At 44.4% G+C, this 25,493-nt stretch overlaps 1 protein-coding gene across 6 annotated transcripts; it reads left to right on the top strand.

Moving 5' to 3' along the window:
* The first annotated feature begins 20 nt into the window (after nucleotides 1–20).
* MAX (MYC associated factor X) lies at nucleotides 21–24,589 on the top strand. 6 transcript variants are annotated; one of them, XR_006818729.1, is made up of 6 exons: nucleotides 23–262; nucleotides 1,008–1,034; nucleotides 8,414–8,521; nucleotides 21,681–21,804; nucleotides 22,278–22,378; nucleotides 23,067–23,204. XR_006818729.1 is itself a non-coding variant. In XM_046008766.1 (5 exons), exons 1-5 carry the CDS (start codon nucleotides 227–229, stop codon nucleotides 23,252–23,254), a joined length of 483 nt encoding a protein of 160 aa, XP_045864722.1. In that variant the 5' UTR covers nucleotides 29–226; the 3' UTR covers nucleotides 23,255–24,589. The 6 variants fall into 6 exon arrangements, 4 of the variants coding, with proteins under 4 accessions (XP_045864724.1, XP_045864726.1, XP_045864722.1 ...); XR_006818730.1 differs by having other exon boundaries at nucleotides 22,278–22,362; nucleotides 23,067–23,123; XM_046008766.1 differs by lacking the exon at nucleotides 22,278–22,378 and having other exon boundaries at nucleotides 29–262; nucleotides 23,067–24,589.
* Nucleotides 24,590–25,493: the final 904 nt, after the last annotated feature.

The raw sequence follows: 25,493 nt of genomic DNA, 5'->3' as shown, positions 1-25,493 counted from the left end.
TGGCAGGGGGCCGACCGGGCGTGCGTGCCGCCGTTGATCCGGTGCTGCAGTGAGGAGGTGGTTCTCGCCTGTGTTGTGTGTGTGTGTGAGTGAGAGAGCGAGTGAGTGAGTGAGTGAGTGTGTGTGTGGGGGACTCGGCTAGTTGTTGTCGGTGACTTCCCCCTCCCCTCCACCCCTCCCCCCTTCCCCGCCGCCGCTGCAGTGGCCGCTCCCTGGGCCGTAGGAAATGAGCGATAACGATGACATCGAGGTGGAGAGCGACGTGAGTCCCGGGGCTTCTTCCTTCCCGTGCGGGTTGTCAGGCGGGGACAGCGGCCAGGGCTCTCAGCCGGGCGACGGCGGCAGGGGGCCGGGCAGCCGCCTCCTCCTTCCCCTTACCACCCCACCCCCCCACCTCGACTGGGACCGCCTCCGTCTCGCTCCCAGCTCGCTCCCCTCCGGGCTTCTAGCTGGAGCGGCCTTCTGGGACTGGAGGTGGGGTGGAGACACGCGGCCTTTGGGACCCCCACCTCCCCCGGTGGAGCAAGGTGCTGCGGCCTCCGGCTCCCACCCTGTCCCGCTCAGGATCTGGGGGACTGGAACCGGGTGCGCCCGAGATCCCATTGTCCGGATTCCCGGGAAGGGGACGACTCTCAGGACCTGCCCCCTCGGTCTGCGATCAACCTCTTCCCGAGACCCGCGGATCCTAGGGGGGTTGAAGGAGGGCGGAGAGGTGGGGTGGGAGTGCCCAGATGCCCCGAGCTGGGTGCGAGGGGAGGAGACAGTGCTCTGAACCCCCTCCAGCCAGAGTCGGATCCCGGAAGGAGGGGCGGCGCTCGGGACCCCCCCTGCCCCGCTACCGGATCCTGCTGGGGGGAAGGGGGCGTCGGGTGGGGAGGGAGGGAGGAGGGTCGGGCTGACTCCCCACCCGCCGCTTCCTTTGCCGCCGGCATTTTCTTTCTTATTATTGAATGTGAAGTGTAAAAATAACTTCTATATTTTCTATTTTTTTTTCTCTCTTATTCCAGGAAGAGCAACCGAGGTTTCAATCTGCGGTACGTCTCCTACTCTCCATTTCATTTTCATTTCCGTTCAGTTCTAGTCCTTTTTGGGGTCAGAGAGAAAAAGAGATTGTTCTATTATTTTTAATACTATAGTAAACTCTCCTGTTAACCGCTAAGGTGAGGCGGGGCCTTGTTCTGGGATTCTAGGTGGGTGGGGGGGTGGGTTTGCAAATCTCCTCTTCCTAGACTCAGGTGATAAGTTTCAGAGGGTGTAGGTGAGTGAAAGGAGCTGTTTGCAAAAAAAAATTAGTCGTTCTGTAGTTCCCAGGTGGGGGATTTAGCTGTCACTATGTAAGTGTAAAATGTGAAATGTCATTCTGAAGTAAACTGTGTTATTTCGGGGCAAAGTAGTCAGATTTACTTTGGAACAAGCAGACTCTAAACCATATATGCATAGTTGTGTGAAGCTGAAGCCACATGCAAAAAAAATCATCATGTGGTCATGTGACTGCTGTAGACCTATAGAATGTAGCACAACCTGGTATTATTCTAATACAGAAATTAGAAATCTAGAGGAACCCAAGGTTGAATAGGAAAGTGTCACAGACAGCTTGTTCTGGTCTATTTGAGTTGAAGGAGATGTATGAAAAAAATAGAAAAATTGTTCAGAAGTGGCATCGCAGAGATAGATTTGCTAAAAAGTGGTGGTTGAGACCATACAGTGTTATCAGTAATTTCTCATGGTTTTGATATTAATATTCTCAGTAGATGGTTCTGTGGATTTAGATAGACACTAATCTCGTGCCTTTCCAGTCTGGGACAGTACTGTGGGTGTTCCATGAATAGATTAGAGAAAGAAAAAAAGAAAATCAGAGTCAGCGAGAGGAAGAGAAGTACATCAGAGTATCTAACATTTGACAGATGGGAATAGTACAAAGTTTATAGAATGAGGATCAAAAATTCGGATGCCTCTGGGAGGCCCAGGCAGTAAAATCGTCAGGAATAAAGTAAAGAGCAGAGGTGAGGACTAGGTTCTGGGTTGCACATGTCTCTTCTGAAAAGGCAGCCACTAAACTCCAGTGGGTTGTTGTTATGTGGGAGTAAGGGCTCACTGTTGCCAGATCTTCCTATTTTTAAAGATAGCTTAGAAATCCAGACTTTTATGTTATTTTTCTGATTTTTGAAATGTGTGGGACAACCAAGTTGTTTGGGAACTTGTTAGAATATGCAGGATACCACTTTGATACCTCTGATATCCCAAGATAAAAGCAAGTCCTCTTCCTTGTACCTGCTCTTCATTAGAGCAAGTAAAGTTTCTGCAGGTTGTCCAAGCAGATAGGCATTAAGAAAAAATGTTGTTTATCCAGAGTTTACTGGAGTATGCAGTTGTTCCGGAGGGTTTTAAAAATTATCCCTGGGTGATAGTCACTAAAAAGAGTTTGTTTTGTTTTATTTTTGCTTGAAATATTGCCAGACACTTTATGCATGTATTTGGAAATTCAGTTCTTTTTTCTAGACACTATGATCCTTAATAATGTGAACGTGGAGTTTCATGTTTGGGATCCAGTCTATTTAAAACACTTTTTTTCTTCCCGAAGTCGCCAGTTATAAAATGTGCCGGAGGGCTTGATCAGGGTTGGAGGATAGGGATTGGTTAGGCCTCCTTTGCAGAATCATTATTTGACTTGGAATTACATTGGCTTTCCAGTGAGAGAAAGTTTTCTTTGTGAAAGTTTGGCTTACAGTTCTTGAAAGCTTTCCGCTTTTCAAAATATCCATCCACTTGGGTATTGATGTGAAATGCTTTATTAAATTATTAAAATGTTTCCACTCTCCTAGAATGCTAATGTCATTGTTTTTTCTAGATATTTTTAGTCTGATGTTAAGGTGCCTAGGATTTTTGTTTTTTGATTTTGGGAGGTAGGCAATGGGAGTGGATTTGACCCTCTGTTTTTAATTTGAGACATCTACTTGCTGAGACTTTTAAATACCATCTGGTACAAAATAATCCCAATAGCACGGCAAGAAGAAGCAATAGATAAATTTTATAGTATATCAAACAATTACTGTGAACAAGTAGGGTAAAAAGGATTTGGGAGTTTTTTTCCTCTGAATACATCAGTTTATTTCCTGCCACTTAGTATAGATAATATATTTTTTAAAACTTGAGGGAAACTATTCTTAAGCTTGTGTTAATTCAGAAAAGGCTGTGGACTGTGAACAGCCAAGGATTTAGGACTATAGAAGAACTTTTAAAAAGTTATTTGGAAAAGGTTCTTTGGGTCCTGATAGAAAAAGAGGCCCTCATTTGTGTTTTATAATGTCACTACACTAGGCACAGCCTTGCTAAGTGTGAGAAACGTAAGATTCTCAGCAAGGACAGTTAGGAAGTGAGGCTAACTATAACAGAAAGTGAAACTTATTTGACGAATATTGTTTTCTGTTGCCTCAGTGCAAATGGCAAACAACTTTTCCAGTGACCAGTAAGCTTTGTTGAAGGAAATAATCCCAAACAATATTTTTATTACTGAATGCTATCTTACTGTTTTTTGGAGGGAAGAGGTTACATTTTAAAGATTATTTTCTGGGACAGGTACATTTCATACAGAGTGATCTTTTGGTTTTATTTCGGTTTGGGAAATTCCTTTTGGGGAAAATGAAAGTATATGAGAAGCATAGGGTCAGTGTGTTAGGAGGGAAGCCCAAAGCCTTTTTCAGCACCTTCTCCTCCATACCAGCTGAATGTGTTGCAGTTACAGTAGGTTGTTGGGGGTGCAGTTTCACTTGTGGACCCTCCTCATGTGAAATATTTTTAACTTCTCAGTGCTCTTTGCTTCTTTAGGAATTGTAATCCATGTAGAGGGGAGTGAGCTTGGTCGCCTTTGAGATTGGAATTTACTCAGGAAACCATTATCTGTTTTACCTGGAATTCGCTGCATCTCAGAAGTGCTGCACACTGCCTGTACTCGGTGTGTGCTTTAGAATGTTGACAGCGATGCAGCAACACCAGGCTTGCCTCCTAAGTACACCTGTTTGTTAGAGAAAAGGGTAATCTTGTGTTTTAAAGTTCTTTTTCAGGATGGCCGTAATGGGGAAATAGTTGATCGAGGAATCCAGCTTGGTTTTGAATTAGAATTTCATGACCAAGCCATTTTTACTCTCTTAAATGGCTATAGTTTGACAACGTATTTGGTTTATGGCATTCCCAAGTTCATTCACGCACCAAATCATATCCCCCCCAAAAAAAAACCAACCCTCAATAACACATGTATTTAGTAGATGTTAGAGATACATAGCAGGCAGTGAACTTCCAGCAGGACAGATATTGGAAAGTTGAAATTCATATCTTTTGTTAAGGACCTTCGTGAGTTTCTCATCCTAGCTGCCTATTTCTTCGTGTTGCAATTTTCAGGTTGATTAAAATAAATTAAGTTGCTTAGAAATTCAGCTTTATTTACCCTATCTGCTTGCCATCAGAAGTAATAAGTAGATCTTTTCTGATGAGAATTTTGAACTTGTATATTTTCCATGTTTGTGTTTAATAAGAACAGCTTACTAATAATAAGCAACACTCTCCTCTAAAACGGCAACCTTTGAAATTCTTAAAGGCAGTGAATGTGTCGTGGGCAACTCCAGTTCGGTATAGGCTGAGCATTTTTTATATGGGAATTAAGAAGATTCTCCTTATAGATGGGATAGATGTCAAGTAGTGTGAAAGAAATAGCATTGTTCTGGAGAACCTTGTGCGCCCTTGAATAATGGAGCAATATTTCCCCATGCTATTTGCCTACCTAGAACTTGGAGGAGACAAGGCTGCTAGCTGACATAATGCTTTGAATGTAGATGCATTCTCTATGCAATAAGTTGGAAGGAAATAATTCAAAGAGATTTCCCTCAATTTTGAATAGATCTCCGTAGCTTGAATGACCTCCTGGTTTAGCAACTTCTTGGCTAACAAAATAATGTTTGCTTTCAACATATAACAAAACTTAAGATACACGTGCTTGTTAGTGTCAGAGGTGGACAAATTGTAGGTGAAGATTTGTACTCTGGCTGCCAGTGTGGAAAGTTTGGTGGAAATAAAACAGAGGCTGAGTAAAAACCTTGGCAGAGACGTCAAAGCTGGAAACGATTTGGTACTGGAGTTCCTGTTGAGCATCTGTGGGCCACTCTTCAGTATCACACAGCCCTTTAGGATTTCTGTTAGCCTGGAATGCCCTGAAGGAAGGATTTTTTGGCAGAAACTGCAAATTGAAGGAAACTGAAGGAGGCGGCATCCAGCCACTGCTCCTATAGGATGTGAGGAGGGAGGTATTTGGAGGCCTGCTATGCAGCCCAAGAATCTTTGCTGTCTCCTAGAATTTGTTTGGTACCACTTGTTTTCATTATCAAACATCTTTCTCAGTACAGGCAACAGAAAGCTGGCTAATTTCTGAGTTTAGCTTTATTTGTTTAAGACACACAGTTCTTTGACCCTTCCCCCATGCCTCCCCTTTTTTAAACTAGTTTTGAGTTTGTGGGAGGATCTCAGATGCTTTATACTGGAAGTCTTTACCCTGTTTTTCATTCTCAACTCTGAAATCTTGGCCCTTTCAAAAAGGGTTGCCAGCAAGTGAAGACCATTAACAAAGCAGTGATAGGCCTGGCAACTAGCCTTCCATTTGGATGATGCGGAGTGGGGGACAGGGGAGTAGTATTATTGGGCTGGATGGATCTCTGTGGTTTGGAAATGTTTCCCAAACAGAATTCTCAGCTTTGTGTAAAGGTTTTTCGTCTGCTCTTTCAAGCCATTAGAGATATCATTTAGTATAGAGTTGCCTGGAGTTAGGCATGTTAGTTCTGCATATTTTTAACTTGCTCTTTCAAATGAGGCCTAGGGAGGAGAAAATACATCCTTGCCATTGTCTCTAAGAGCTTTGAAATTGACTCTGGTTAAAAGTAACAGCTTGGGGATGGACATGGCAGCAGGGATTGGTCTAAGATTCTACTCTTCTGCTAGTTAAATTGGGCCTGGAACCACCACAGAAATTCCATCCACTACTTCGAGAACAACAGTCCCCAGCCCAGGCTTTCTACCAGGCAGTGGACTGCTGCCTTTCCTTGTTGAGCCAACTTCTCAAACTTGGCTGGCTCCCCAGATGAGAAGCCAAGATTTCTGCTGATGGTCCACAGCCAAGTTCACTTAACAATCCTCTAACCAAAAGACTTGTCCATTTGAGTCCTTTCAGGGCTCAGTGAATGGGAAGGGGGTAGTGCATTGTGGGGATGATTTTGGTGTTAGATTATACCTAGCTCCACCCTTCTCGTGCAGGCCTGAGTGAAACCAAGTCCAACTTGATTCTAACCTTTTGAGATTTGCAGAACTCTCCCAGAAAGAGAACAGACAATTAGGATTTTATTTGTATCAACAAGAGGAATTGTGGGTGACTCTGCTGCCAGTGCTTCTGTGTACAGCTCTTAAGCTGAGAGGAGGGCCAGAAATCAGGGTGATTTAGTAGACAGGAGTATCTTGGACTGTGGCTGGAGACCAAAGGTGGGCAATTAATTCACATATAAATAAACCGTTCTGGGAGTCTGTAGCAAATGATGGAGAGGCAGATAGATGCCAAGTGCCATCTCCATTTTCTCAGTGCTTTAGGTATAGTCCAGGTTAGAGCTCAGCCCACCTTACCTATGTAGGTGACTAGAGGGGACAGTAAGTTAGGAAAGGACTAGATACTTAAATATGCTTAATTCCTTCAGCTTATTTCCTACTGCTGTTAGAAGGCATCAGCATCTCATTCTATGCTGTGTGGGAACAGTCCGGGTACCTATAGCCTCAGTTTATCTGGTGTCCAAACTTGATTGTTCCCTCAGTTTCCCCATAAATTCCATGTGTCATTAAGTTCAGCAAACACTACCACGAATTCAGACTTCACAAGATTAGGAGGGTTTTAGAAGTGCCCGTGCATCTGCCCTCAAAATGACCTGCTATGCTATATAGAGTCAGGGCCTCTGTGGGAACCAGGTGTCCAGTTCAACAGAGCCTGTTTGAGAGACCAGGAAGTGACTTCAGTTACCACAGCAGCTCCCAGCCGCCTCTTCCTCTCTCATGTCCCAGACTTAGGATTAGATAAGGGAATTTCAAGTCCTTTCATTCCCACAACTCTTGTCTTTATAGATTTTTGTCTGTACATCTTGTCTAGTACAAGGATTCATTTGAGGCATTCTTGTGCTAAGCCAAGTTATTTACTCTTGTTGCTTCATATCTAGACTTCCTGGTGCTCTGGGTAGGTTAAAGCTACCCAGACTTTCCATATACAGACCTGTTCTCTGGGTTAGCTCAGTACAACCTTGTGTATTCAGGGTACATTTTTCAGAGTATATTATTTTCCATAGTGCCCAAAGTGTGGATGTGATAAAAAGTTTTTGCTTTAGACTAAGTTAAGCGTCTGTGTTCCATTCGGAGGGAATGCCCTTTTTTTCCGGACCTGCTGAAGCTCTCTTGGCAGTGCTCTCCAGCACTCTCTTTTGCCTGAAGCCAGAGTATTTTGCCATTTCTGATTTGTCTGGAGTCTTCTTCCCTCTCCAGCTGATAGTTCTTTGTGATGTTAAGCAGGACAGGATAAGACTTTGGGCCATGGGTATTTAGATACTGCCAAATAAACTTGACCTGCCACAGGTGCCTGAGGAAATTTATTCAGAGCATGTGGGTGTCAGATGATTTGCTATCTAAGAACAACCTTTCTGGCATGGCGTGTGTGAGGGGAAGCCCTTGGCAGGATAGCACCATGGATAAACGTTAAAAAACAGGAACTCAGAATGTGGTTGGGTCTTTATCAGCTCTGTCATAATCTCAGATTCATGGCATTTGGGTTTTCTAGAGGTTTTAGTTAGTTTCTATTGTAGAATTTGGTGAGCAGGTCTTAAATTAGTCCCTTTTAGCAAGCTGGAGACCAGACTCATGGTGATGGGTTTCACATGGAAAGAAACACTGCACCAGTGACCTACTCCTTTTCTGGGCACCCACCATGGAGAATCTTTTACAGTGGGGGTGATCACATTTTATAAAGGGACCCCCTAGAGCTTTTCCCTGGTCACTTCCCAACCATGGACTGGCGGCTGTTCTGTCACATAAGTAAGTTGTGGGGGAAGACTGATGTTGCAGGAGAGTTACACTTTGTCCCTGTGAATAACTTTTATTTTACTTATGCATGAGCTGGATGCATCGAGCTACTTTGGATGTTCCTGTCGCAAGCCTTGCTCACCCCTTTCTCCCCCTTTAGCAGATCCTAATTCTGGAGACTCCTAACTGCCCACCTCGACAAGTCCTTCCCAGCCCAATCGCCAGGGACAGCGCTGACAGCATATACTTCCAGGCTATTCCCCACCCACCTATAGCAAGCAAAAGGAGGGAAATTGCTAATGTGCTCTTTCTCCTGTTCTTCTAGGCTGACAAACGGGCTCATCATAATGCACTGGAACGAAAACGTAGGGACCACATCAAAGACAGCTTTCACAGTTTGCGGGACTCAGTCCCATCACTCCAAGGAGAGAAGGTGAGTTTATTGAGAAAGCTGATGGCCACCACTAACTTGAAACTTGCTGGGGGGCTCACCAGGGCTCTTCCCTGTCTGGAAAGAAATGGAATCAAGAGATATTACGGTTGCGTGATTTCCTTCATTTTTGATTCTTTGGGGTATCATTGCATACCTACTCTGTTCTTAGCAAATGACAGATGTGATAGAGCTGCTTCTAAGACATTAATAAGAGTTATCCTTTAAAATAAGAATGATTTATAACAAATTATTATTCAAGAAATGATTATAACTATACAGTACAGAGAATAGCCCATAAAAGTTTGGGATAACACGAAGAATTTCTGAAGTCAGTGATTCCCTAGCCCTCTATGAGAATTTCTTTCATATGGTTCAAACTTAGTACTTATTTTAAATGGGGAATGTATATGAGCCAACCTGGACATCGATGATCTTCCAGTTTCAGCAGCTTTTATTTCAAGGCATATATAAAGAGCATTTTAAGCTATAGGACAAAAGACTTAAGGAAAGATAAATGTTCATATGAAACGGAGGGGAAAAAAATAACCGGTCTTTGCTTCCCTCCACCCCACTGATGGCCTTCCAGAAACTAATATTTTCCCTGGAGAGTTAGGCTCTCCAGCTGTTTCTACATTTGAAAAACAAAGTTGGAAGCTTTGAGTAAAAAGCCTATGGGTTAGGGTCACTTCTTGGAATTTGGAGAAAACATCTGTTTGTGCAGTTAGTTATAGCCTTAACACAGAATGTAGCCAGCTGCTGACCGTAACAATTCAGTGGTATGAATGGCAGACTGGAAAGAGGACCTGTGTTTTTGTGTTCAGTGATTCAGTATTTTAAAAAGCAACTATTTTAAGAAAAGTCATTACTTTCAGGTATGCTTTGAATGACTCTCCTGATTTAGCTATGGGGGTGGGGGTCCTGAGTTTGTTTGGTTATCCAGAATCAAACTTAGAACCATTATAGTTTTACTTTGTTTATACTGCCACTCCGGTCAATCATGTGCTTTATGCCTTATCTAAGGTGTGGCTTTCTCTGTGGCTAAAGCATGGAGTAGGTCTAACCTCTGTGAAAAAAGCAGAACAGGCCAGGTGAATACCTAGTATTGCAAAACCAGGATTTTCCATGTATTAGGTCTACTTACTGTGGACTTGGTTTAGTGGCCTTGAACTAAGGTGCTTACCTAGAATAACAACATTCCTGGGCACAACACTCTCAGAGCAGCACAGGAAATCTTTATGATGGAGAGGCAGACTCATCCTTTCAGAGTACACACATGCAAAGGATTACTTCTTGTGCTTGTCTGAACTGTAGACAGTGCTTATTCTTATGCCGTGGTATCAATTAAAACGGCTTTGGTGGGGCATCTGGGTGGCTCAGTGGGTTAAAGCCTCTGCCTTTGGCTCAGGTCATGATCCCAGGGTCCTGGAATCGAGCCCCGCATCAGGCTCTCTGCTCAGCCAGGAGCCTGCTTCCCTTCCTCTCTCTGCCTGCCTCTCTGTCTACTTGTAAACTCTGTCTGTCAAATAAATAAAATCTTTAAAAAAATAATAAAAATAAAACGGCTTTGGTGAACTAAATGGACAGGGCTCCTTTAAGTCTCACATCTAACCCGGAGTGGCACCAAGGCAGTGTTTTCCAGGAGGTGGCCTGTGGCTCACTCCCTTCAGATTCACTGCTGACTGCCATTCTGGAGGCAGGCCTGGGGATTTATATTTAACAAGCAATCAGGTGATTCTTCGGCATTTTTAAGTTTGAGTACACTTTGGGAGAAGCTGGTCATAGGAGGTCAACTATACCTTTTTCCTTATCCAGCATATTTTGCACTGCTATAATACTCTTCTTTAAGTTCTTAAAATCACACTGTCCTAAATCCCATTGTCTCTTTTCTTCAAGGAAGTTGCTAGTTTAAATTTGGTAGCCTTACAAACTGAATAGTTTGTCATTTGATGTGGCCCATTCATTTATTCAGTCACTTCATTTATCAAATGTTTATTGAGGGTCTGCTGCATGCCAGGAACTGTTGTAGATACCAGGGAAACGGCAGAGAACAAAACACACAAGCAGAAGCTCTTTTTCTGGTGAGGAAAAGATAGAAAGTGAACTAGTAACTGTAAAATATATATAGCATGTCAGATAAGTGCTATGGAGAAAATTAAACAGGGTAGGAAGGGTTGCAGTTTCAAGAGGTCAGACAAGGAAACTCACTGGTAAGTCAACATTGGAATAAAGGTTTGAAGGAAGTGAAAGAACCAGGCATCTGTCTGGTAATAAGCACTCCAGGCCAAGGGAAGGCCAGCGTAATAGCCCAAAGGTAGGTACCTGGGAGTATTGCTGGGCCTGTCAAGAACAGAGGCCAGGGTGGCTGGGGTGGAATGAGTGAAGGGACCATAGAAAATGAGGTCAGAGAAGTAGCAAGACTAGGGGAGACAAGTAAGTAGTCAAAGGGCTAGGTTATGTAGAGCGCATTAACAAAATCCTAGTGTGGGAATTGACCAGGTAGCTTTCTGATCTCAGAATCCTGTTCTGTATTATAATCCAGATATTCCACACTAAGCATAAGTAAAGTCATTCTAATCTCCTTCCCACCCAAATTCCACCATCTGCATGATTTTCCTTGTCTGCCAGCATTGTTTCACAGATGCTGGGGGGAGTCTAACAGAGTACTTTGTCACTCCATCTAACCAGTGCTCACTAAATGTTGCAATTTTTTAAAAATATGGTATTTGAACCAAAGGAAATTGGCTAATTCTTGATTTGTATTGCAGTAATTAAGGTTGCAACATTATGTAAATAATCATGAGTTTGGGAGAGCTCAGATCCAGTTCTTGCAGGGAAGACATCCAGTCTCTTGATTTGGGCATCTTTTAAGTTCCAGGTGACTTCTCACTTAATATTTGAATTACCTATCATACATGGCCTAAGTTTTTTTGATTTTTAAACCGAAACGCAATACTGAGTGAATTGGATCCTAACCCAAGAGTGAGGGATACTTGTATAAAAAAATAGCTTTAAATGTGAGACCCAGACTCTGTCCTCTGTTTTCTTTATTTTTATTATAACATAAATGTTATAAAAAGTGGTCACCTTTTGCACAAGTTAAAAAATCAGTAATAACCAACATCTCTGTTGCAGCATAAAAATAAGCACAACGGTTCTGTGAGGTTTTATTCTAATAGAATTGAACATTGGCTATTACTGCTGTTCCTATCATTATTACTGTATCAGAGATGAGGAAGCAAGCTTGAGATCATGATCCCCATCTGTAGCTGGACAGGGACTAGAACTTAGGACTACTGATTGCTGAGGTCAGTCTTTCTGCCACAGTGGAGGGGTAAACAACTTGAGGATATTTGAATAAATCTTACTTAAATACTTATATCTTTATATTGGGAGCTCCCCCTAGGTAGAGCTGGTAATCTTGGCAGTATGTCATACCAGGGCTATTATTACTAGAACACTGTCTCCTGAAGTGGCATATGTAGGTGACACTAAAGTACAGACGGTTGAAGATCACTAAAGTCTGTAAATTTTTCTGAGTCCTCATAGCTCCTCTGAGAAAAAGACCATTACAGCTGGTGGTCCATTTAGGCTTTGCCATAGGTCCCAGTGTTAGCAAGTAGACCCTTGAACTCTACTTTTTGAGTCTCTTATTTTTGGTGTAGTTCTTCCACTGGACATCCCATGGGGAAAGATGGGATGGAAATAGAACTATCAGCCACTCAGCCAGAGAAAGGGATGTAAGGGCAAGGACAACTGTTCTAAAGGTGCCTGGGTGGCTCAGTTGGTTAAGCATCTGCTGTTGGCTCAGGTCATGTTCCTGGGGTCCTGAGATCCAGCCCCACATCAGGTTCCCTGCTCAGTGTGGAGCCTCCTTCTCCCTCTCCCTCTGCAGCTCCCCTGCACATTCTCTGTCTCTCAAATAAATAAATAACACTTTAAAAAGGAAGACATTACTTTTTTTTTTTTTTTAAAGCAGAATTATTATTTGTTTTAAGGGTGCTAGGTTGGGTGCTAGGAAGTGTTGCCTGTGGCTTGCTGGCACTGAGATCATCCTGTTTTTTCGGGTTCAAGACCTGGTGACCAGCCCATCAGTTTGCCTTCACATGGGGAAGTGATTCTGCCCTCTGCTCCATACCTAGCATCCAATCTCACTGTCTCCTTGACATGGTTGACTTTAGTGGTAAAAGGTTCTATTGCAACATTGCCATTTGCAGCTGTACAATGGTTGAGAGAAATTTCTTATCTTTTAAGTCTCTTCCTAAATGCCTGTTTTAGTTAATTGCTCTCTCAGGCAGTTGTGCTCTGGATTTCTCCTTTCTGGATAGAGCTGTGTTAAAAAGAGATAATATATGGGTGCCTGAGTGGCTCAGTCAGGTAAACAGTTAAGTCATGATGCCAAGGTCTTGGGATGGAGCCCCACATTGGGCTCCCTTCCCAGCAGGGGTCCTGCTTCTTCCTCTCCCTCTGCCTGCTGCTCCGCCTGCTTGTGCTCGCTCTCCCTCTCTGTCTCTGCACCAGTAAATAAATAGATAAAATGTTTAAAAAAATTTTTTCAGATAATAAAAAATAATATTACCTAAGATGAAAATAAAATCAGGGTTTCTTCTAGTGAGCATTAAGTTCAGAATTCCTTCCTTTTGGGTGAGAACATGAGGGCACTGCTCAGCTTCTACTAAAGACTCTGACAGTTCTCAGTACATAGCTGTGGAGTGAGAGCACCAGAGGAAAGCATGGGCTTACTCCGTCCTGGAACTAAACAGCAACAGCCGATACGGTTGTGTACACCTGTTTAATTGAGACCCAAGACCCATGTTGAGCACTGTAGAGGTTTAAAAGGTATAATAATAGACAGAGTCTCCTCTTGAGGGTCTTGTTCTCTTGTTGGGAGAGAGGATTATACCACTTAACAATAATAAGATAACATGCTGAGCATTAAATAAGAGGTTAAAATACTGAGCTAATCTGTTTCGTTTCTATTAAAGCCTGCTTTTCTTAACATGTTAAGGTGTTGAAACCAAATAGCTCCCTTATACCAAGGAACCTGACAGTTCTTACAGCCGAAGGTCACTCTCCCGTTAAACTCACTCAGAACTGTGACTGGGGCACTTATCCCAGTTGTAATTCTACATATGTTTGTATGGTTACGTGGTGACTGTCTGCCCATCTGCCATACTGCACCGTGAAGGCAGGGAAGACAGCTTCTGGTCCTATTTTCTTCCCTCAGTGCCTGGCAAACAGAAGGGTGCAATGAGTACTTATTAACTGAAGGTTAGAAGACCCTGGCCCCCCATCCACATTATCCTGGCAGAGAATTGTCCTGGTGGGCACCTTTTAAGGCATGCTGTTCACTCAGCAGCATGTTTCTATGTCATATAGGGGCTATTGAAGGGATTATCTTTTAAATAAAATGTAGTAAACCAGGGCACCTGGGTGGCTCAGTGGTTGAAGCCTCTGCCTTCGTCTCAGGTCATGGTCTCAGGGTCCTGGGATCGAGCCTTGCATCGGGCTCTCTGTTCAGCAGGGAGCCTGCTTCCACCTCTCTGCCTGCCTCTCTACCTGCTTGTGATCTCTCTCTATCAAATAAATAAATATAATCTTAAAAGAAATAGTTTAAAAATAAATAAATAAAATGTAAACCACAGTGCTAACCATTTCACCTCATTACTCATTAAGGTTGTTTCCTGGCCAGACTCCAACCCAGGCAGTTATTTTCTTCAAAATTAATTTTTTCATTGGGGCATCTGGGTGGCACAGTTAGGTGTCCAACTCTTAAAACAGTCCATAAAACTCTTGGTTTGGGCTCAGGTTATGATCTCAGTGTTGTTGGATGAGCCCTGTGTCGGGCTTCATGCTCACTGCAGAGTCTGCTTGAGATTCCCTCTCCATCTCTGCCTCCCACTCTATGCACGTGTGCACTCACACTTGCATGCTCTCTGTCTCTGAAAATAAATAAACTTTTAAAAAATAATTTTTTCAAAAATTTAATTTTCTACCTTAAATTTGTTGTCCATAGTTGCCCAAGTCTCATTCAGCCCTGGGCTCAGCAACTGTAAATGTATTGATTTATTGAATTCTTTGTAAACTGTATTTATGTGCTACTGAAAAGGTTTTCAGTGCCCATCAAGGTAAAAACTGGTGTTCTGTGTTCTCTAAATAAGGTACCCACCTTGCCTTCCTGCTTTTTTTCTCCTCCTTCCCTTATTGTGGAGTGCTGTACGCCCCCTCTGCTTCCCCAGGAGTGTCATTTATCAAAGTTCCTTCCTCTTCTCAAGGTCCAACTTCAGCCTTAAACACCCAAAGGACGTCAGGGTTTCACAGTGAAGAGACCCACCACGAGGGCCTTCCAGCCTGTGCTACCTTTTGCTGCTGGACCATCTCCATGTTTCTCCCTGCCTGGACCTCCCCTGCCAGTCTCCCTTCCTGTCTGCCTTCAAGGCTCATATCAAGCAGTTCACCACCCAGAGAACCCTGCAGTATTGTTCTCCCATCAGCTCCAGCAGGCATGGACTCCATGGGGCCTCTCCTATGTGTTCCTTCCCTCTGTGACAATCTTATCACCTGACTGAGGGGTACACTCATTGAGGACAGAAACCTTGTCCCACTCTGCTGGAAGTCTGCAGTGCAGAGCAAGGAAGGGCTCACTCCTGTGGGGAGGACTAGAGAGCCAGGAGGCTTTTCCATACTGAAATTTGGAGGGGTGCCGGATTGTTTCCTAGGCCCTCCTTTCAGCATTTCTTTTGCTTTTTTCCATGTAGCAAAATTGCAGAAATTTTAGGAAAATGGGAAGAAGAAAACAGTACCCCCTTTCTCTAACGCAACTGTAGCCTTTCTTTATTCTAAGATTTGGAGACGTGTTGCCCTGTATATATTTAAAGTGAGCCACAAATCCATTTTAAATTTTCTAGTTGACATAGTAAAAAAAAGTAAAATAACAGATGAAGTAAATTCTAATAATATATTTTATTTAACCTAATATGCAAAAATAAGTATGACTTCAATGAAATCCCATGTATTTTGTACTTAATAGCACAGCTTAACTCAGTCTAGTCACATTTCCAGTGCTTATTAGCCATTTGGACAACCGTGCAATTCAGACATATCTCCCCCATTCCACACCTCATGTTAATATGACTAAAATTGGGTGCTGTCTTATAGTGAGTGCCAAAAGAAACTTGCCTCCATTTCTTCCTCCCCCAAAAAGCTGCTGTTGCTTAATTTATGAAATAATGGATGGAATCTAAGAAGCAAGGAAATGATGGTATTATCAATCTGTATATTCCCTTCGGATTTCTTTGTATACATGCTTTACATGAGTGAGATGTTACAACTTGTTATCACAGAAGATGCTTTTTGCACAAATGATAGTGTTCATATTGTTATTGGGCATATTTCTGTTGGCCAGTTACGTTGTTTCCCAGATTTTAATTGTATAAGAAATGTAGTGATGACCATTTTGGTGTAGGTAATAGTTTTCCTACAATATTCCTAGAAGTTGGGTTGCTAGGTGAGAACATCTGGTTTTTGCTGTGTGTTGACAAAATGCTTTCCAAGAGGATTGTTTTCATGTCTTCATTCTTCCATTTTTTATTTTGTAAAGCAAATGCTGAAGACTGGTCCTTTTTTAAAAAATCAATTAATTAACATCTAGTGTGTTATTAGTTTCAGAGGTAAGTTCAGTGATTCAGCACTTGCAAATAACACCCAGTGCTCATCACATCACGTGCCCTCCTTAATGCCCATCACCCGGTTACCCCATCCCCTCCAGCAACCCTCAGTTTGTTCCCTATAGTTATGAGTCTCTCATGGTTTGTCTCTCTGATTTCGTCTTATTTTTCTCTCCCTTCCTCTGTGATTCTCTGTTCTGTTTCCTAAATTTCCATGTATGAGTGAAATCATTTGATATTTGTAATGTCTAGTCTTGACAGTGTTCTAAGAGTTCCAATTTTACCATTACTGGAATTTTTAGTAGGCAAAAGGTAGTAATTAATTTTGTATTCTGTGTATTACTGGTGAGATTAAATCTTTTTCCACATGTTTATTTTCTAGTTGCATGTCCTCTTTGGGGTACTGTGTGCCTCTGTCCTTCATTAATAAGTTCACACCTTCATTTCAGACTGCCTAGAGCACATGAAAAGAGAATGCAAGGTTTGAAACATGATCTGTGTTGACCTTTAAATGTCTGACTCCTGGCTTAAGCCCCTTAAAGAGCATGAGGACTACTTTCCTGTAGTAATCAATAAAATGGTCCTTCGGACTGGGGAGGGGCTGCCAGCGGGAAGTTTGGAGGGGCTACATTGGGCTGGTTCTGACCCCACAGTCTTCCAGCCTACCTTATTGGCGTTGATGGGGCTTCCAGTTTGGAATGAACTACTTTAATGTAAACTCAGATTTATTATGCAAATCCTTTAATTTTTATTTTCAGAAGATGGTTTATTCAAATGGAAATGTATGTCAGCTTTCTCTTTACCTTAATGTGTATAAAAGCTTTTGCAGATTTCAGAAAATAATGGTGTTATGTTTCCTTAAAATATGTCAGTTAGTGAGGCAGGCAGCATTCTGTTTTCATTCCCCAGAATATGGCGTTTTGGTTCTTGGGGGAACAATGCAGTGGTAACAGCTTGGTAAGAACTGGTTTTGACAGTAAGGAGGAAAACTGAAATAGGACCAAGGTAATTACTTCTTGAGTCAGAGTTAGGAGCCTAGGGAACAGCGGTGGTTCAGAATAGTGAACATTCTAGCACTATTCTTCTCTTCCTCACCTCTCTCCACCTGTTTTCTAAAACAACGTGGGTTTTTACACAAATCCAGATTACTGTAATAAAATTTACATCTCCAGAAACATGTGGATCTCTTGCCTTATATAAAAAATTGTGAGAGCTGCTACCTTAAAGTGGGGCTTAGTAACCTTGGATTTCATCCTAACATCAGTGTTAACTACTTCAAGATTCCCAGGGGGCCTTAAAAAAGTTCTAATTAGAGTCATACTCTTGGGTTTGGGTCTTTTTGTGAACTATGTCATTGTTTCTTGCTGCAGCACATGAGGTGGGTGCCCTGTGTTCCCAAGCTCAGTTCCATTCAGCTGGGTGCCGCTGGAGGCTGGGTTGGCCCTTGCCTCTCTTTGTTGCTGTGGGCAGGGATGCCACTAGGCCGGTAGTAGTGGCACAAGCCCAAGATGGGATAGGAACCTGCTGGGCACCTCAGCAACAGCCACCCCAGGTCTTCTCCTGTGTCCATTTTGGCTGTGCCCTTGTTAGGTAATGAGACAACAGTACTGTTGGGAGCTGGCATCTCCCTTCCCTTGGGGCCAGGTTCATTCCATTCTCCCACGCTGTCTCATATCCTCAGGTTTGTTCTGTTTGCCGCTTCTCTGCTAGAAACCTGTTTAGTATGCACCTGTCTTTAAAAGAAAAAGAAACACAGTCTTCCTTCAACAGCTGCTATTATTACAAGCTACTTTTTTCTGATTTCTCACTTTTTTAGCCTAATTCTAAAAAATTGGTTTTCAGCTTCAGCTCATCCCTATGCTCTTTACCTGTGCAAGGATGATTTACCTGAACTCTGACTATTCCAAGGAAACCATCCTCTCCTGGGTCTTTATTAACATCTTGTAGATGAATCCCTTTCCCTCCTGCTCAGACTCTCCTCTCTATGACAACGCCATCAGTGCATTTCTGTTGGTCACAGCTTCCTCTCCGCCCCCAAAGTAGAAGTGTCCTGGAGGCCTGGGTTCAAATCCTGACTGTCCTGCCTACGAGTAAGCAAGTTAGAGCTCTGTGCCTCAGTTTCCTTATTTATAAAATAGGGGAAATAATACATCAGAAGCTTGTATGAAGACGCCTGCCATTTAATAAGTACCCAGTAGGTGTTAGCCGTTGCCATCACTGTCGTCATCATTGTCTGTATTACCATAATATGGCCATGGCTTTCAGGAAACTTCTGCATGGCTCCCAGAGGTAGAGAAGGAGCCTGAAGAGCCACTTTGCTTTAACTCATGCTGCTGCTACGTAACAGACCCAGTACCTCTTTGGTCCCCTCAGCCACAGTGTGTGCTGGCTCAGAGCTATGTCAGTTTCTGCTCAGAAAATTAAAATCAGAATTAGTGCCTCCTGATTTTAAAAACTAGCAGAAAAAAAAATTACCCGTTTCCATACTTGGTATCCAAAGGCAACAGTCCATACGTGGACACACTGACTTACCAAGTCCTATCAGCTCAGTCACATACACACACACACACAGATTGCTGACTCAGCCAACAGTGCATTTCAGAAAACAGAAACCGAAAGCCCAGGCCATTGCATAGTCCATGCTATAAAGTCTGGGGCCACTCCATAGTTCAAACCATAAAGCCCGAGGTTCTTGTCTGTTTCTTGTTTACTGTTCACATAGTAGAGACTTGTAAAGGCACAGAAGGGCCTGCCCACACCCTAATCCTGTGGCTGGGCACATGATCTCATGGTTTGGAAAGCCAGAAAGAGGGGATTTTAGATGTCTGGCGTTTTCTAGTTTCAACAGTTTGCTTTCACCCCCATTCCTGGACTAGATATGCATGTAATTTTGGGAGAATTCTCTGTTTTGTGCTTTAATTTTTTTACTGGTTGGATTTTACTTAGTACTCTGGGTAGGGCAAAATAAAGTTAATTGAACCATTCTTTTGGACTTGCTAAGGGGTGACCTGGGATGCTTTGCTCTCTGCGGGGGATGGAGGAAGGACTGTGCTTAGCCTTCTGGAGGCCCTGTGCTGGGTTTATACCAATCCAGCCGCCTTCACGGGCCTCTGTGTTCTGAGCATCTATGAATTTTAACTTCATCTGAAAACTGCCCTGAAATGGGTAGATCACTAACAGGATCTTTTTCCCTCTTTGTTGTGCCATGCTTATTGCTCACTTAGACGTCATGGTTTCGTGTATAACTATGTGAAGAAGAAACTGGCAGCGCTTGGGCTGCTTCTCAGTGTGGTCCTTCATTAAGAAAAATCATCACTGAACATTTGCAGTCTTGCATTTTTTTCCCTTGTCCCAGCTGCAAATGAGTCGTTAAATAAGAGCTAGTGTTGCTTTCTGGGAACTGTTGGTTGAAAAAGTAGACAAACGTTAAGAGGGACTAGGATGTAAATATCCATAGCAACTAGATCATTGATGGGATCCATAGAATTTGGAGGGTCTGAGAGAATTTCTGATCAGATAAGAAATAGCCATGGAGAAAAAATTTAGGTCTGTGGTCAGAGAACCAGAATGCAGCTGTCTTCTGGGCTCCTGAACTCTTCTCGCCACTCTGCCGCTGATCCTCCAGAACTTCTTGTAAATCCCATCTCTCGTATCCGGAGAAGCAGAGTATTTTAATTAGTCCTTTCTAATTGTGTGCCCCTTTTTTCATCTTATTCCTTAGTGATTACCCTAATAAGTTCCTTCAGCAGAAATGGAAAACAGCGTCTGAAGCAGCCTTGCAAGCCCCCGTTGCTAGGTACTCTCATTCTTCCTACAGAAGCTGGCTGACTCCAGAAACACACCTAGCTCGGTCTCCACTCTCGTACCCCTGCTGTGCTACTCTCCCTGCCCAGAGTGATCCTTTCCCACAGATGTCACCTCAGTCTAATGTGTGTACGTGCGTGCGTGTGTGTGTGCACACACACACACAGAACCAAGGCCATTGCCTGACACACAGTAGGTAATGGCCCCAGCCAGAAGCCATCTTTCCTGTGGCCTTTCTAATCTATACTACTCAAGTTACACTTGTCGGTGCTGCCCTGTGATTTGTCTGTGTGTAGATATATTTATCTCTTCAGCTGGATAGTAAGCTAGCTTCTGAACCAAAGAAGCCATGACTAATATGTTTGGTTTCCCCACAGTGTCTGCTCAGTACCTTGCACATAATTTGCAGCAGATAAAAATGGTTAAATATGAACAGTTTCCTTTTGAGGAAATTGCCTTAAGCGTGCTGTAAGTGGAAAGCCTGGAAGTTCTAGTACTTTTGAGGACTGGTGAATAAATCCAGTCCTTGCAAAGTTCTCTGATCTCCAGCCTAGCCTGAGGTATATAAGTTGAGATTGTCAGGATTTAATACAAGTGGATACAAGTTTTGCTGTCCTGAATGTAGATGTTTTCTTTGCCATTTTCCCCTGTTGTGTTTGGGTTGTTTAGGACCCACTAGGATTATAACACAGAACTGTCCAGTACTGCCCTACCCTGAGTGAGAAGCTGTGCTACACACTCAGCTTCTAGACTACCCTGCCTTGGGTGTCAGTACTCTGAACTTGGTGCAATTTTACGAGTTTGGCTGGTTAGCCGCTGGCCATGAGTAGCTCTGGCCATGTTTGCAACTTGGAGGGACTCTTTTTTAGGCATGTTGGACCTCCAGGGACCAAGTAATCCGACATCCATTTTAATGGCTTGTCAGCTTGTTCCTCTAACACGGCAGTGCCTAGGCTGCCCATGGCCATGGTCAAGGTGTGGTTGCTTCCTGAAATGGCCCAATCTCCTGCCCTTCCTGTGTTGACATCAAGCTCAGACAGCTTTCACTAAAGTCTCTTCAGCCAGGAAGGCTGAAATAATGACACAGCAGCATGGCTCAGTGGAAATAGTTAACACAGCCAGGGTGTGTCTGAAATCAAGGGACCTGGATGAAAAGCTTTACACCTACTCCAGTTCCGAGCTCGATCCCCCCGAGGTTTTGCTCTTGTCTCTCTGGCCCAGCTGCCCATATCACTCCCTAGCAGAGAGTGGGTAGCGTCAGCTCTTGGTTAAGTAGTATTTTAATGTTTTCAGACATAGCCAGGCTGAAGACTTGAAAGCAGCCTAAAGAACCTCAGAGGGGATGGGGGGAGTTCAAGTTCAGAAGTCAGATGGATCCGAGTTTGAATGCAGGCTCTGCCATTATCTGGCTGGTGACTTTGAATAAACCAGTAAAGTTCTCTGAGCCTCAGGTTCCTGGTGGAGCTGTCTCCCAGAGAGCGCTGCTTCGAGGTAAGCCACATACGGTGCTCAGCGCCTTGCCTGGCACAGAGCAGGCTCCTCCACAGCAGTTCCTGGCGCCGCCGCAGTCCTGTCCCGCCTCACCCTCCTGCTGCTCTTCCCCTGTGTGCTCTCACAGAAAGGCGTGGTTTCCTCACTGCTTGGACTAGGTCTTTATTTTGTTCCCTTTGCTTTTTCTCCTATTGCAACAGGCATCCCGGGCCCAAATCCTAGACAAAGCCACAGAGTATATCCAGTATATGCGAAGGAAAAACCACACACACCAGCAAGATATTGATGACCTCAAGCGGCAGAATGCTCTCCTGGAGCAGCAAGGTGAGCCCCTGAGCTGGTGGGGCCTCTGGCCCTGCTATGCTCCGGCCAGGTCAGCGCTTCGCACCTGGGCCTGCAGTCAGAACCAGTTACAGAGCGCGTGCTCATAAGCAGCTGCGGCCTGCTTCTTGGGCTGAATAGTAGAGTGTTAGAACCATCTTGAGGCAGGACCTGAGCCGCCAGTGAGGGAACAGTGGAGTCCAGGGGTTGGACGTTTGGAGACTTTTTCTGACCTGATCTCAACCCTTCCTGGGGCTCAGGTGCTCTGCCTGCCGTAGGGGTCGCACCTGGCATCAGGTGTCTCAAAAGAGCTTTGAGGTCCTTGGATTGGAGTGTGCTGTGTAAGTACCAGAAACTCCAGGTGTTCAGGGACAGTGAGCCCTCCCCATTGTCAATGGTAGTCCAATCAGGGCAGCCTATGGGCCAGGCCCATGCTGTTCTCCAATGCTCACACCCGCCTTTTCCTACAACCACAGGGGAAAGCGAGAGCTGATCAAGTTCTTTGTTCCTGGGGAATTCACTTCTCTTCCTCCCTCATGGAAGATGCAAGTAAAAGGAAATGCAAGTAACCACCTGGGTTAGAACACCTCAAATAAAATAAAATAAAATAAAATAAGATAAAATAAATGGGTTGACCTTCCAGGCTCAAGATGAGCTGAACCCCAAGGGACGGGCAGTGGGAGGCGGCAGCGGGTTGGTTATTGGGCCGAGCAGCCTGCATGTAGGGGCTACGTGTCGAAAGGCCCAGGTATTCCGTGTGTATTGGTGACTTGCTTCCAAGTGTCCAGCTTGTCTTTCCAAGTGGATCTTGTACAAGAGAGCTAAGCCAAGCCTTTTCTTTGGCTGACACATCCTATGTCATCCTTTCCTGCTGTTGTGTGGCCTTCACACCCTTGTGGAGCCTGGCATGGCCAGGCCAGCTTCTCCTCTGTCATTGCACTGCTGGGTCCCACAGGGAGCTTATGCTCCTGTCTCTACGCTCGGCTTCCATGGCAGGACGGTGACATCACAAGCCTTCTCTTTAGGGTTGGGTGGCATCGCGGAGTGGCTGGCCATGTCTACTGGGCCCCCGGGTCTGGCTGGGAAAGGAGGAGGGCAATGAAGCCTGTGGGTGGAACAGCCACCAGAAGGGTGTTACTTCTGAGCCACCCTGAGCCTCGGGGGCTGGCAAGCCCTTCGGAAGAACAGGCTGGACCCTGAGCTGAGACTTGGTTACTCCCCCAGTCTCCAGAAGGCTGTAACCTGCTCGCTTGGTTGCCTTTCAGTCCGTGCACTGGAGAAGGCGAGGTCGAGTGCCCAACTGCAGACCAACTACCCCTCCTCAGACAACAGCCTCTACACCAACGCCAAGGGCAGCACCATCTCTGCCTTCGATGGAGGCTCGGACTCCAGCTCGGAGTCGGAGCCCGAAGAGCCCCAAAGCAGGAAGAAGCTCCGGATGGAGGCCAGCTAAGCTCCACGGGGCAGGCCAGCAATACAAACTGTCTGTCTCCTCCATCATCCCATCCTTCTTTCAGTTCATCCCTAGAACCCTCACAACCATTTAAGAGACTTTTTTTTTTCCTCTTTCTCTCTCTCTTTTTTTTTTTTTTTTTTAATTTTATTTTTACGTAGAAGCTCTTGGACAACAGCTCTCGTTCTCCTTCCCCATTTCCACTTTTTTTTTTTTTTTAACGTTCCCCTTCAGGGATTCCCTGTACCCACCAGGAATTTTTAAACCAAAACACCCCAACTTGGCAGCTTTTTCTATGGAGGACAGACGGCCGGCCGGACCTCTGAGCACATGATGTCCGGACCGGCCACCAGCTCCTCCAGCCCTGCCGGGCACTTGCCCGGAGGACTCCTGCCCCTCCCAGGCCTTTCCTCCCAGGCCACCCTCACCTCCGTTTGATAGACTTTGTGAATCTGTGGACTGCTCTACTTTAAGAAGATGACCGGTTTGGAGTAATCAAAATTAATCCCCCTTCTTTTTAAGGATTTTTTTTTTTTCTAAAAAGCTATTTATCGCTCCTATTAAAAGACCAGATCCTTGAAGAAGTCTGTGGTATAAAAACAAGTGGGGACAGAGTTGCAGCCCCGTCTTTGGCCTGTTTCGCTCCTGCCTCTCTCAGCCAGCCTTAGGGAGGGCCGCGTGACACCCGTGTGGTATGTGTGGGGACAGTGGGCAGCAGTGAAGTAGCCGCCAAGGGGTGGTAGGGGGTGGGACAAGGAGGGAGGATCGGGTCGGGGAGAGGTTTTGTATTGAGGGCCAGTGATGATGTTTTGATATTTATTTCCTGCTACTGAAATTTGAATCTGAGTGAATTGTCCCTGTTTCTGATGATGTCGGTATTGCAAAACGACAGATTCATGAAGTAATGATCAAATCTTCCTTTCTTTCTGTGTGTATTTCTAAGAAATAGAGCCAACTGATTTTGTATGTAAATACCAAGAGCAATTTACCTGGTACTAAACCCGCCCCCCAGTGCGGACCCTTCCCTGCCCTCACCCCACTCCTGTTCCACCTGTCCTGGAACCTGTTCCCATCGTGTGATCCAGCCCTGGTCCTGGCTGCGGTCAGCAGATCCCAGTGAAGGGTTTTGTGTGTTTAGGCCTCATTTCTTTGTCTTTTTCCTACTCCGTTCCTGGCATTTGCTGATTTCTAGTGTGTACTCTGTAGTCTCAGTCCGTGTTTGATTCCATTCCATGGAAATAAAAAGTATGTTGTACATACTGCCCAAGAATTGTCTTGCAAGTTAAGGCTTTCCCCTTTACTATAAGACTATAAATAAAAACTTATTTTATCCTTCTTGGTGGTGGTGTCTTCTTGCCCTTGCAGAGGCCAAAATGGTTAAGGGAGGGGCCCTCTGGAGGCCATGGGGTCCGTGGGGAAAGCTGAGAGAAGGGCAGAGGTCTTACGTGGGCTTGCAGAATCTGGAGCTCCTGGAAGTCACAGCAAGCCCCTTGTTGTAAGGGCTCAGCTCAGCTGGGCAGGCCAGGGGATGGGTAAGCCAGTGGTGGTGACTTTGCTCATTGGATAGCAGCTTTTAAAGTTTCAGCAGGGGTGGGGTTATCCAGAGCATTTCTAGAGGCAGTTCCCCTGACTCTTGGGGAATTGGTAACCCAGAGCTATGGGTTTGGGTTTCTCCTGGTAATGAATGTCTAGTTCTTTTCCGTTTCTAGAGAGTTCCACCACGGTAAGAGGAGGCAGCAAAGGAGCTGTCAAGGGCTGGAGGTAAAGGAGGCTCGTTCAACAGCATCATGTTAGCTCCACTCAGCCTAGTGACCAACACTGGCCTGAACTTGTTTTACCTTGAAAGGAAGAGAATTTATGGCCAGAGCACAGCTCAGCTTTGGTTTTCCTGTCTGGCTGACAGGAAACTGCTATTCCTAGACCAAGGGAGGGAACGAAGTTAAATCAGTTCTTTGATTTGTCCCTCTCTTTAGAATGGCAGTGCTCGGGCTCCTGTCAACCGGATGTCAAGTTCAGAGGATCTCTTTTTGGTTAATGGGAGTCGATAGGTAGGCCATGTCTCTACAACAGGCAGTTTAGAGCATGATCAAAACATGATTGCAATTAGGAAAACAAGGATGCTGGGAGAACAGCATCCCATTTATTAAACACCCTCTTTCCCAAGATCGGAAAGATACTAAGAATAAGAAAATGGGAATGAAGTCAGGTGATTTAATAAGCCCTCAAAGGTCTCATACTT

The sequence above is a fragment of the Meles meles genome, chromosome 6 (genome assembly GCF_922984935.1).
Source record: "Meles meles chromosome 6, mMelMel3.1 paternal haplotype, whole genome shotgun sequence".
Lineage (NCBI taxonomy): Eukaryota > Metazoa > Chordata > Mammalia > Carnivora > Mustelidae > Meles > Meles meles.
The sequence above is the reverse complement of the archived record's forward strand: the minus strand, read 5'-3'. Positions and strand labels throughout refer to the sequence as shown.

Excerpts from the sequence above, each read along its gene's own strand:
- MAX (XM_046008766.1), top strand. The coding sequence starts at position 227 with ATGAGCGATAACGATGACATCGAGGTGGAGAGCGAC. Across the intron at positions 1,035-8,413 it reads AACCGAGGTTTCAATCTGCG|GCTGACAAACGGGCTCATCA; the intron begins GTACGTCTCCTA and ends CTGTTCTTCTAG. Across the intron at positions 21,805-23,066 it reads TGCTCTCCTGGAGCAGCAAG|TCCGTGCACTGGAGAAGGCG; the intron begins GTGAGCCCCTGA and ends GTTGCCTTTCAG.